General features: G+C 37.9%; 1 protein-coding gene across 1 annotated transcript in view; it reads right to left on the reverse strand.

Annotated features, from left to right (window-relative positions):
- LOC146002174 (odorant receptor coreceptor-like) overlaps window positions 1-12,818 on the reverse strand; it is a 34,893-nt gene that overhangs the window by 19,930 nt on the left and 2,145 nt on the right. The window contains exons 2-3 of the mRNA XM_083139892.1: window positions 10,031-10,130; window positions 2,850-3,008 (exon numbers count right to left, since the gene is read on the reverse strand). Coding sequence (XP_082996018.1) covers window positions 2,850-3,008; window positions 10,031-10,130 — 259 coding nt within the window. The remainder of the gene's footprint in view (window positions 1-2,849; window positions 3,009-10,030; window positions 10,131-12,818) is intronic.

Below are 12,818 nucleotides of genomic sequence, written 5' to 3' on the forward strand. Positions count from 1 at the left end.
TAATTATTGATAACAACTCGTTTTAACCATTTTCCAAATTCAAATACTTAGGAGTAATATTAACAAATGAAAATTATATTAAAGAGGAAATAAAAAGTAGGCTTAATTCAGGAAATGCATGTTACTTCTCTCTTCATAAACTTTTGTCTTCTCGTTTAATATCTAAGAAACTAAATGTTAAAATATACAAAACCGTAATTTTGCCTGTAGTATTATATGGATGTGAAACTTGGTCCCTTACATTGAAAGAGGAACATAAATTGAGAGTATTTGAAAATAAGATCCTTAGGAAAATCTTTGGACCTAAAAGGGATGAGGAAACAGGCGAGTGGAGAAGGTTACATAATTTAGAACTACATTATTTGTATTCATGTCCAGATATTATTAGAATAATTAAATCAAGAAGACTTAGGTGGGCAGGCCATGTGGCACGAATGGGAGAGGAAAGAGGAGTTTACAGGATTCTTGTTGGGAAACCTGATGGTAAGAGACCTGTAGGAAGGCCAAGACGAAGATGGAGGGACAACGTTGAGATAGACCTAAGGGAAATCGGTAGGGATGGAAAGGAGTATATAGATCTTGCTCAAGATAGGGAAAGATGGAAGGCCTGTGTTGCTGCAGCCATGAACCTTCGGGTTTAAGAAGGCTAGAGAGTTAGTTAGTTAGTTAGGTTTAATCTTCATTTTGTTATTATTTCAGGTATTTTATGTATTACTCATTGAACTATGTTCTACATTATCATTTTTTTTTGTTTTGTTATTTGAGTTTCATTATTATTTTTTAAAATTTTTATTTATTTTATTTTTTGCCATATACGAGGGCAGTTGAATTTTAGGACGTAGCTGACAATAGTTGGAGACTATTTAAGATAAGGTGGGGAGTTATTTAACGGGTAAAAATCTTTATTGTATTGGCAATAGTAGACACCAGTCTCCTACATTAAGTAAACTCCATATTGTGCAGGCTTTCTGCCATACAAGCCACAGAGATAGCGTATCCGATACTGCCTCTAGGAAAAGTTAAAAGGAATGATACGATCTTTTCCTCTTCTTGGTAAACATCACAGTTTTGAACAACAGGATGTGGCCTAGCAAACACAAGTGTAAGTTAATCTGTCATCAAGCGAGAGTAGTGTCCTCAGAGACCCAAGGTCTCCACATGCACATGTGTATACTCATCCCCTCCACGTGCATAAGATAGTGATCGCCCTGGTAGCTTGTCCTCTGAAGGACAAGACAGTAGGAAATGGACCTAGGCGAAAATGGTCACTGGAATAGAGAAGGTTGCTTGAAGGTTACGGCAAGTATCGAAAGACGCTAACTGAAATAGTATAAAAACACTCCCTTTTAGGAAACAGCATCCTGTACTAGAGGAATTACTGCCCAAGGCTCACGGTGTCGCTTCTGCCAATCTAAGGTAAAAAGGACTGTACTATTCTTCTATAGTATGATACCTTAGATCTCCAGTTAGTTACCTTTATGTTTAGTACTTAGAAATTAGAATGTAGAATCATAGAATTTGGTTATTATGATATATGTACCTTATTGAACTTCTGAAGTTATTGAACCTTGTGAGAAAATAGAGATATAATAAACATTAGCAATGTATTAAATGAGTTATCAAGGAAGTTTTTAATTTTTTTAGTACTTCTTAAGTGAATAATTTTCGAAGTATCCATAATTTTATTATATCACAACAGTGTCTTTTTGGAGTTTCACATAAATTACTATTCCATTGAATTGGTGTTTTAAGTCCACTTTATGCACAGTAAGGCTAATCGGGACTGGGCCTACAGTTTAAAGTGGGATCCGAACCACTATGTGGCTCCACCGGGTATCGAACCCGGAGCCCCTTGATTACATGGCGACGACGCTTACTATTCGAGTATAGTTTTATGGTATGGTGTGTGCTGTCAAAAGTGCAGGGCCTAAGAAAAGCCTGCACACAGAACCCAGAACGTCTCACTTGACACATACATGTCAACGCCAATAACACATTAACATGCATAAACTGCAAATGATGCACTTTTTGGTGTGTCATAATACACACAGAAATGCATAAAAGTGTAGGGCTACTTTCATCAACTTATGTACCGTGTGATGCACAAAAATGCATCTATTGGGAAAATCAGACAATATCATTCCAAATATAACAAATTACACATTTATCTGTGTAAATTGATGCATTTAAAGTGAAATGTTGTTATTTTTGAAATTATCTTATCTGATCTTCAAAATTGATGCATTGATGCAAAAATGCCATTTTATGCATTTCTGTGTGTATTTTCATACGTCAAAAAGTGCATCGTTTGTAGTTTATGATGGTTAATTTGTTATTTGAATAAACATATATGTGTCAATTGACACGTTTTGGGTTATGTGTTTCTTGTATTGTGTTGTTGTATGTAACAAGGTAACAATAGTGACGTTAAATAACTCTGAGTATTCTTTAATGATAGAACGCAATAAACTTTAGTAAAAGTAAGGAAATCATATTTTAATTCTTCAGATATCATGTACTGAGAGGGCTCCTTGAAGCCGCAACATAAAGGAGAGTCTCATAACCCTCCGAACATGATGATTGGGCAACTACCGTGACGTGCTAATCAAATGGCTCTAACCAAAAGAAACGTCACGATGGTCGAACCTGTCTCAGTAACAATATGCAAAGCAGTGAGAAGAAGGATCTGAGGTAAATTTGGTATGGCCGGGGAAAATCTCACGACACACGGCAAGATGTTATGAATCTACGACCTTAAGATCAAGCCAACTTTATTATAAAAATCCTCATAATAAATATAGGTACATAACAACGTTAAACAAAGAACAGAAATATTGTTTATACATTACCTCCTCTATCAGCTCAGTTCCATACTTGCAAGCGAGATATGTCCTGTGGAAAGTGACGACGAATGATACAATAAGTGCAAGTATTAGGAACGGGTAAGCTTTGGCACACTTAAGAAGTTGAAATGTCATAACCTCGAGGTGGTTTTCTGGCTTCACAACCTACAAATGAATACAAATAATCAGTAAGTTATTGATATTGTTATCGAATATGACACTACTAAACTACAGAGCGTTTCAAATGTCGCGCAACACTGATTTTGATCGCTTATAACATGAAAATTGGAATATATATTTACACCTTTTTCATTGAGATAAAGCCTCTTGTTTATAGTTTATTTCAAACAGGAAATATTAGACACTATTTAATAACTCAAGACTATTTTTTTTTCAGAATACTAATGGTAACAAATTATCGTATGTTCATAATTTCGTGACTGGAACTATACCATGATCTTGGTTAGCAACACTGGCAGATCAGAATTTTCTTATCAGACACAGGTAACATGTACTCAAATACTGACCGTAACAACCACATTAAAAAATAATAATTCATAAGTTGCCTAATTTTTAGGATTTTCTGTGTGGAGTAAACTGGAAAGAGAAGATATTTAAAAATAACCAAGTGAAGTCTCTCTTTTCATGTTTTAAGTGATTAAGAAACAGTAACTCGACTTTTGAAACACTCTGTAGAAGCACAGAAGATACCATATATATAGGGTGAGGCAGTCAAAGGGGAAGATTTAAAACATTCACAAAAAATATATAGAGCAAATATTAGTTAATTTTTGAACATGAATGTACTGTACATGAGTTGAAATTACACGTGTACATGAAAAATGTTCTTTTTTGAATATGGTGTCAGTAAGATTGAGTCCTTCGTTTTGCACACATTGTCGGAGTCTCAGAGTAAATCCTCCCATCCGAAATTAATCCACACACTCTCCATGAAACGCCCCTCCATTCAGAAAAAGTAACACTGTGGTGTGCATTATCATCTCGTGGAATCATCGGCTCCTACTTTTTCGATAATGACGGTGACGGTAAGCGCTGGACGTTATGCTGACATGTTGGTAACCTTTTTCCTGATGGCTATGACCCAGATGAAGGAACACTCTTCCAGCAAGATGGTGCAACTAGCTATACTGCCAGAGTGTCTATGGATGTGCTTAGACTCGCATTTCATGGTCGTCTCATCAGCACATTCGCGATATTCCGTGGCCTGCCCGTTCACCCGGGACTCCTGACTTTTTCCTTTGGGGTTACCTCAAATCCAAAGTATTCAAGGACAACCCTCCCAAGAACCAGGGATAATTTGAAGGAGCGATTTCGGCAAAAGATATCCACAACATTCCGTTGGAGATGCTACGAAGCGTCATGGGCGGATTTACTCTGAGGCTCCGAGAATGTGTGCAAAACCAAGGACGCCATCTTGCTGGCACCATATTCAAACAATGAACATTTTTTAGGTACACTAGTAATTTCAACTCATGTACAGTACATTCATGTTCAAAAATTAACTAATATTTGCTTTCTCTATTTTTTGTAATTTTTTTTAGATCTTCCCGTTTGACTGCCTGACCCTATACTATAGTTTTTTTTTTAGGATCGACACTTGAACATAGCTTAAGTTACTCACAGCATTAAATTGCTTGCAGCTTATCCTTTTCCTATTGTTCGACGAGGGATACCGAGACGTGACTGTGCTCACTGAATGGGAAATCCAAAATCGTTCTAGTCTCAACATGCAGAACAGTGGACCCATAATGTCGCCATCGAAACAACTGTGTTCCAGTTCTGGTAGGGGCATGGGTGTTTCTTGTGAGTGCCTTTTCATCTATTTCATGTAATAAAATGTATTGTTCTCGTCCTGGCCGTAGAGGAAAGTCTTCTTGAAGACAAGTCTCAATCTTGAAGGGAAAGGTGCAACCCTTTACTTGAAGCGAGCATCCTCCGACAATGGTCTCGCAGTTCGGTCTTGAAGTCGTGGACTGGAAGTGAAAGTCTTTCGAATTGCATTTCGACTGCAGCGCCAAATACGATCAGTAGATAAAACTGAGGACACGTTGTTTTCCCCTTTTTTTAAACACTTGTTTTTCACCACAGAAATAACATAACATTTCAAAATGTTCTCATACATACATTTCCACACATTAGAAGAACATCAACAACCAACTTGCTGGTCTGGGCCTTGAAAGTAAATATTGAACCTGAAGAAAATGTTGATCTTGAAGGAAAGTCTTGATTTCGAAGGGAATATCTCTGTTTCCAAGGTAAATATTGATATTGAATTGACGTATTAGTCTTGAAGAGAAGTCTATGTGTTGAAGGGAAGTCTCTGTCTTAAAGGGAAATCTCTGTGATATTGAATTGATGTATTAGTCTTGATAAGAAGTCTTGTCTTGAAGGGAAATCTCTGTCTTGAAGGTACGTCTTTGTGATATTGAATTGATGTATTAGTCTTGAAAAGAAGCCTCTATCTTGAAGGGGAATCTCCGTTTTGTAGGCAAGTATTGGTCCTGAAAGAAAGTATTGATCTTGAAGGGAAGTCTTCGTTCTAATGAAAGGTTTTGCTCTCTTGTTTGGTTTATTTATTTTGATTGGTTTATTTTTTACTTCGCTTTTTCTGCCACTTTGGCTAATCGTGAGGATGAAGATGACTTATGATACTGATGAATGGATAATCACAAAGAACATCCATGCCCAGGCCGGGATTAAAACCCGGAACCTCTGGTGTCGTAGCGCGCTGTGTTAACTACTACGCCACTGAGGTCGGTTTGCTCTATTGTTGAGTGTCGAAATAAAAGAAACAAAAGTTGATACAAACACGTTACTAAAATGAACTGAAAAAAATTCTTGTAAATTAAAAAAAAATCTGTAATTGTAGGCAGCGTCTCTTGAGTGGGCGTCTGAACTGACTTGTTTCTGCCGCTTAACGAACGACCCTATATTATTAAAGGCAGGAGTTTGTTTCGTAGCAATCAAGACCACGTAAAAACAGTTTTCATGCACGTGAGTTCGCGCCGTACGAATATTAATTCAATCCTATTACATTCGCGGTGCTGTATGCTGTGCCACAAAACACAGAAACGCTTTGACTTTAATGTCTAGCATCTCCCACCAGGTGGTGCTTGATTCAAGTAGAGTTTGCGAGTATCGATTTTGGCTGAAAGGGGCCTGTCTACGCGGACAATACAATATTGTTTGGTGGGCATTATTACCTGATATACTTGGCTGAAGTTGAGGTTATTGCGTCAGTTAATCAGTTAATTTTGTACCTTCGGCATACGTTTAACCTTAGTTCATATATGTTATTTTACCTTTAGAAGTTGGTTGATTCACTAGATCGGTGTCGTCTTTTAGGCACGATAGCAATTGAAGGACGATAAAGAGGATGGGTCTGGGCACTTGTAGTTACTAACAGTCACTACAACTAATTGCTTATATGCTCTAAACCTGGCGCTCCTAACCGAGAGGCGGGTTTAGAGCTCTTAGCAATTAGTTTTAGTGACTGTTAGCAGCTGGATGTGACCCTTGCGGAGATAGGGCTCCACGCATTCTAGTTCTTCTCAGTAGTGGCGATGCTGTGATCAGTACTATGCTCCAGCCTCCTTAAACACAAGCTGCGAATTGATGCTAGACTGGAACAGTCCCGTAGACTTTGTCGGAGAAATTCCTGCCTGAGATAGCTCGCCCAGGAATCGAACCACGGTAAGGTACCCAAGCAGTGGACAATCGCAACTCATAGTCTTTAATACAGCCTTCACTGAGATTTTGTTTGAAGTCCCCTTTATGCACAGAAAGGCTAATCGACACTGGACCTACAGTTTCAAGTGGGATCAATATATCCTTCATAAATGTAATGCAGAGTATTTCCTTTCTGTTCTCTCCCAGGCAGCGGCGTATTTAAGTGCAGTCAATCTAACTTGATTGATTGATTGGGTTTAAAATGTTGGGTGCGTCAGCACTTAGGCTCCTTTGCACCCGTCATATGATATGGGGTCCAGCCCCTTACCTTATCTATAATACAGTATAACTAATCACAACAATAATCGGAGGCTAACATATTCTGACTTGAGTGAAACGTTGAGGCTGTAAAGGGGCACTCAGCACAAACAAGGACAACACAGACACAGTTCTACGAAGATTATACTCGCCGTAGGGGGAGGGGGACTGCCACATATCGCCGTCACTGGAACTGAAATAGCGAAATGTTAACTTAAACTGTTAAAGTGCGCACAATAATTCCTAGCATACACCTACTTTACTTTCATGATGTGGCAAAAGTGCACCCTAAAATGACGTAGTAACTACGCCACTGTATATTCTCCACGCTACTGCCAATTAAAGAGTACAATTCAAGGCTCACTACTTACCCCCTGCATACCATTTTTAAAGTTTCACGTTTCTCAGGACTTACGGATGTAAGGTAAGTACACCACACAAAACTACACTGACGGAGCTATTTAAAACCACCGAGAACAGCAAATAGGTAAAATTAGACATATGAGGTTTTATCCCCTGTATTCTTCAATTGAATCAGCAGTTTGAAGAAGGGAACAAGCGCCAAAAAATCGAAATTCGTTTTTTTTTTGCTCCAAACGTGTCTTAACATATACCCGCATCTAGGACGTTAGAAAAAGGGACCGAAAACCACACGCTTGATGGTGTAATTGCCCTTGCAAATATTCGTACGTTTGAAGAAGGGAATGAATCCAGGTTTTGTTCCCTTCTTCAAACTGATTCATCCGTTTCCTACTAGTGGCACTGAGATCGCACTTGCTAACAGCTGTAACAAGTTGCGATGGTATGCAAGACCTTTATGTGTATATTATTGTACATTTCTGTTGTGTTTACCAAGGTTAACCTGCAATTAGTATCTGAGTTACAATCTGTGATGGTCTAAACGAGTAATCAAAACGATTGTGAAGTGTTTGCAACTTATTGGAATGTCTGCTAGTTCATCGGACAGCGAAGTTGTTCTTACGCCTAAAAAGAAGAGGAAAGGTGTTCAGCGCCCAGAAACGTATAGTTATGTAGTGCAGAAAAACAAAAGACTTCGAGGTGAAGAGTATGTAAGTATTAGAACTGGAAAGACAGTGCCTGCAAAGTCAAATAGAGATGAGGATTGCTCTTGTAAGAAGAAATGTAGTAAGAAATTCAGTGTAAATGACAAGGAACACTGTTTGAATACTTTGCGAGGGTTTCAAACGAAAAATGAGAAAGACACATTTTTAATGGGACTCATTGACCGTAAATCACCAGCACGTAGGCGTTCGAAAAGTGCAGTTCCACTTAAACGTGATAGCATTTTTGTTTACCACGTAATGAAAGGCACTGAACGTGTACCTGTGTGTAAAAAGGAATTTTCAATTGTGTACGGTATCACAAATAAAGCACTGTTTAGGTTAACTTCATTGATTACGTCAGGTAAACTGGCCGTTGATAATAGAGGGAAGCATGGTCACCGAGGAAATGCCATCCCTGATGATGTTCGTGCAATGATCGATGAACATATTAAAGAATTACCTTTACATGAAACACACTACAGTAACAGAACAATAAAATATTTGAGTGCTGACCTAAATATTACAACCTTGTATGAGCTCTTCTGTAAAAAAAACACCCAACTCTGGCCAAGCTAGTAAAATACGATTTTTACAGAAAATATTATAATGAAAATCATGCTTACAGATTTGGACGTCCCCAAATAGATGTGTGTAGCACTTGCGAAGAGCTAACTGCAAAAATTAAAAGTCCGCATCTCAATGATAATGCAAAAACGTGCTGCTGTCGCCGAAGAGATTATTCATCTTCGCAGAGGCAACAAGTTTTATAAGAAACAGCAAGAAGTCAATAATCTATGAGCTAATGACCCTGAGGTTAGAGCGATTGTTTTTGACTTGATTCAAAATCTTCCGTTACCGAAAATACCGGTACAAGAAATGTTTTACCTCCGGAAACTTTGGTTACACGTGTTTTACATTCATGACCTGAAAACTAATGCTGCCGAATTCTATGTGTACCCTGAAGGTGAAGCTAAACGCGGTCCCGATGAAGTTTGTAGTATGTTATGGTTAAAAATACAAAATATGAGCCCTGTAGTCAAAGAACTTCACGTTTGCAGTGATGCCTCGGAGGCCAAAACCGTAATAATACGTTAGTACGGTTTTTCCTGGCATTGGTTGCCACAGGAAGATTTCGTAAGATCTACCAGTACTTCCCTGTGCGGGGTCATTCATTCTTGCAATGTGACCGTAACTTCGGGACTGCCAAGAGAAAAATCAGAAAAAATGGACAGAATTTATGCACCAGAACAGTACATTTAGTTGATTAAAACACCTAAGAAGTCAGGTTTTAACGTTACTCAGATATCTGCCGAAAGTGTAATTGACTTTAAGAACTGGTGCCCGCAGTTCTACAAAAAAACAGCAAAGTCTCTTGACAGGACCACATCATTTATGATATCTAAATACAGGCAAGTGGAATACTCCTTACCGAGAGGTTATTTGACCACATCTGAGTATATCGATGGCCTAGTGAAACACACTTTCCTGCTGCAAAAGCCAAACTCAGCAGTAGCCCAGATTCCAACTGATCTAGCGTATGATGCACACATCCCCATTAATCACAAGAAGATACAGGATGTAGCCAAGATAGTCACGTACATTCCCGATGAATACAAACCATTTTATGAAGAGGTGTTGACAAGGCCAACGACTACGACAATGGAGGATGATGGTCTGAGTGAAGGGGAGCAATAGTTTTCTGTGTACGTTTGGACACTGTATTCAATAGTTCAAGATTCCTCTATGTTGAAATCACAACATAATGTATGCTACTTAACATTTCTATGATATTTTGTGACAAATAAATATTTTTTTTCAATCCAGCATTTATATGAATAATACCTAATGCGCATCTCATCAGTTTGAAGAAGGGACCGAATCCTTACTTTTATAATCCTCATATTCCTTTTTATTAAAGTCCAATACCAAAAATACTACGCACTAGGATAGTAGGTATATGTAACGGATTTCTTATACGATTTTAATTCAGTCATAATGAACAGTAACGAAAATAGGCAGTTTTTTTTAATTTCCCAACAATCAGATTTTTGGATTTGTTCCCTTCTTCAAACTGCTGATTCAATTGGAAACTTGCCTGAGAATGTGTATACTCACCGCAACAGCCATGTAGAACAGCATGCATAGTATGCAGCCTGATGTGAGGATGACTGTAACCATTATATTAGCGAGTCTATCTTCAACGGCATGTGTCAATCTGTAATCCAGAAGAAATAATAAATAGCTTTTTACTCTTTGAGGTCTTCAATCTGATATGATCCATATTTTTATGTGACGTCATCAGTAGAAAATATGTCACTAACATATTTATTTTGTGTAAGAAAGCGTAATTTCCTTTTTATTATATGTAATAATGAACCTTGTTTGTAATGTATATCTTTTGTTTAATGTTTATTGTATTTTATGCTATATTATGAGTAGTTTAATGTATCTTCATGTTTGCGAGAATTTGTATTTCTAAACATGTATAGATGTCAGTTTTGTTGGTAGCATCTCTTTGTAAATAGTGAGTGATTCATCTGTACTTGAATCTGTGTTCTCGAAATAGTATAAAAGCGAGGATGTCGGTTAAGAAATATCACACTTTCGCCACGGATCGACGAAGCTTCTAAACCTAACAAGAACTCCTCGGTGTTGTGCATATATCTTGGTATGGTAGTTCGGGACGCAAGCTAGGCCTTTGCGATCATACGTAGGTATGCCGATGGTCATGTGTTGATTCTATGCACAATACTGCAACCATTATTCGTTAAGAAATAAAGCTAGCCTAACGATTAATTTGGACTAAAAGGCTAAAGAGCAAATATTGGCTCGGTTATTATTGCATATCTCTTGTTGTGGTAGTTCGGGGCGCAAGCTAGTTCTATGTGATCATAGGCTTGCCGATAGCCACGCATTGAGTTTATGCGTTTTAGTTGAGTCAATTAATCGACAAAGCGAAATCCTTGCCTTCGTCTCAAGTATATTCGCATTATAATTGCCATAAATAAAGAATAAAACCTTTTAGTTTATCTACTGCAGCAATGTGGTTTCATTTCTTTGTGCTGTGAATATTTTCTTCGCCTAACATTATCCCTGTACCTGAGAGGAGTCTGTGTACTTCACCGAGTCTCATCGTTCACCGCTGAGTATTATTAAGACATTATTAATAAATATAATAATACGTTTAATAGTATAATAAGTACAGGCTTGTACGTATGAAATCTGTAAATCAGAACAAATAATAAATAGCTCTTTACTCTTTGCCGTCTTCTTTAGACGCTACAATCACTTCAAAAACTGCCTTTTCCTGCATGTATGAAATCATTCAACGTTGCAGCCGATATTAATGTCGGACCACGTACTAAGAATGATAGCTGCTATCATACAATGATACATACCCGGATCGGTGACGAGCGAGTTAGGTCGTCCACTTTCGATTTCGCCTCCAAACTTTCCTGAACAGATCCTGGGTCTGGATATAAGTTTTCCTTGCATCCATTCATCAATTTCATCATCATCAGTCATAACTTTAACTGTGTGCATGCTATTTCCTTCATCAGTTTGTCTTAATGTTAATACAAGACTCTCTTAATTTATGTAGATAACGCAAAGCATTATCTTCACATTGTTTATTTTATCTCGCTTTTCTGGCCACTTTCGGCTAATTGCGAATATGAGGATGAGTGATGATATGATGAAATTGACGAAGGTAGTACAGTCACAAAGAACATCCATGCCTAGGCCAGGATTTGAACCCATGACCTCGGGCGTCGTAGCGGGCTGTGCTAACCAGTCAGGCCAGCGATAGCATGCTTTTTTATGACATAATTTTATTTTTGACTTGTTCATTTCATATCTTCATTGAATATATTTTCACCGTATTATTATAGTTATTCTTTTTATGTATTTGTTGGGAGAGCCAAGAGGCTGATCAATAGATACATTTCTAATCTAATTTATTACAATGCTATTTCATAGTGAATATAGTTTTCAGTATGATGTCTGATAGAAGAAGTAACTGTCCGTGGCAACCATGGATCTGTGCGGAGTGGTTGCATGCATTCAGGATAAAAGGCAGATTTTCTAAAAGCTCTGAGCCGAAACTAGGATTCACTGGGTGATCCGTTTGAGATGTCAGAAAAGTAAACCTTTATGCACAAGAGGTTAATGTACGTATCTGTGAGAAGTTTGTTGTAATATAAGCAGAAAGGAATGTAAGTTTCGAATCAGTGGAGGTTTACTGACTTCAGCTGCGTGGCGGCAGTAGCATGCATGTAATACTCGACATACTGTGTGCGCTGTTGTGACGTGATCACCACCTTTGTTACCATGTACATTAGCGCCGCCATGTGGCTGAAGTCTGTAAACCTCCACTCATTCAAAAATTACATCCTTTCTGCTTATATTACAACAAGCTGCTCACAGATACGTACATTAACCTCTTGTGTATAAAGGTTTACTTTTCTGACATCTCAAACGGATCACCCGGTATATTATTTGGATGTTGATTTCGATTTCATAATTATTATTTAACGTCGCTTTTCTGCTACATTGTCTAATCGCGCTGATGAGGATGAGTGATGGTATGCTAAATTTGATGGAGGGACACTCACAAAGAACAGCAATGCATGGGATTCGAACCCGGCACCCTTGGCATCGTAGCGCACTTTGCTAACCACTCCGCCACGGGGTCGGCTTTTTAAAAATGCACCTCTTTTTGTGTTGTGTGCACACTGGCACAGAACCAACTACAATACAAACAACGACTCCAATTGTGTAATACCTTATGAAAATATGAAAAACGACAAAAATATATGATAGTTTCCTTTTATACAATAAATTTTTGTGTAATTTATGGATTTTTATAATCATGTAAATGCATGCAATTCCACCTGATAAATTA

This window comes from Lepisma saccharinum, chromosome 18 (assembly GCF_977018435.1).
Source record: "Lepisma saccharinum chromosome 18, izLepSacc3.1, whole genome shotgun sequence".
Classification (NCBI taxonomy): domain Eukaryota; kingdom Metazoa; phylum Arthropoda; class Insecta; order Zygentoma; family Lepismatidae; genus Lepisma; species Lepisma saccharinum.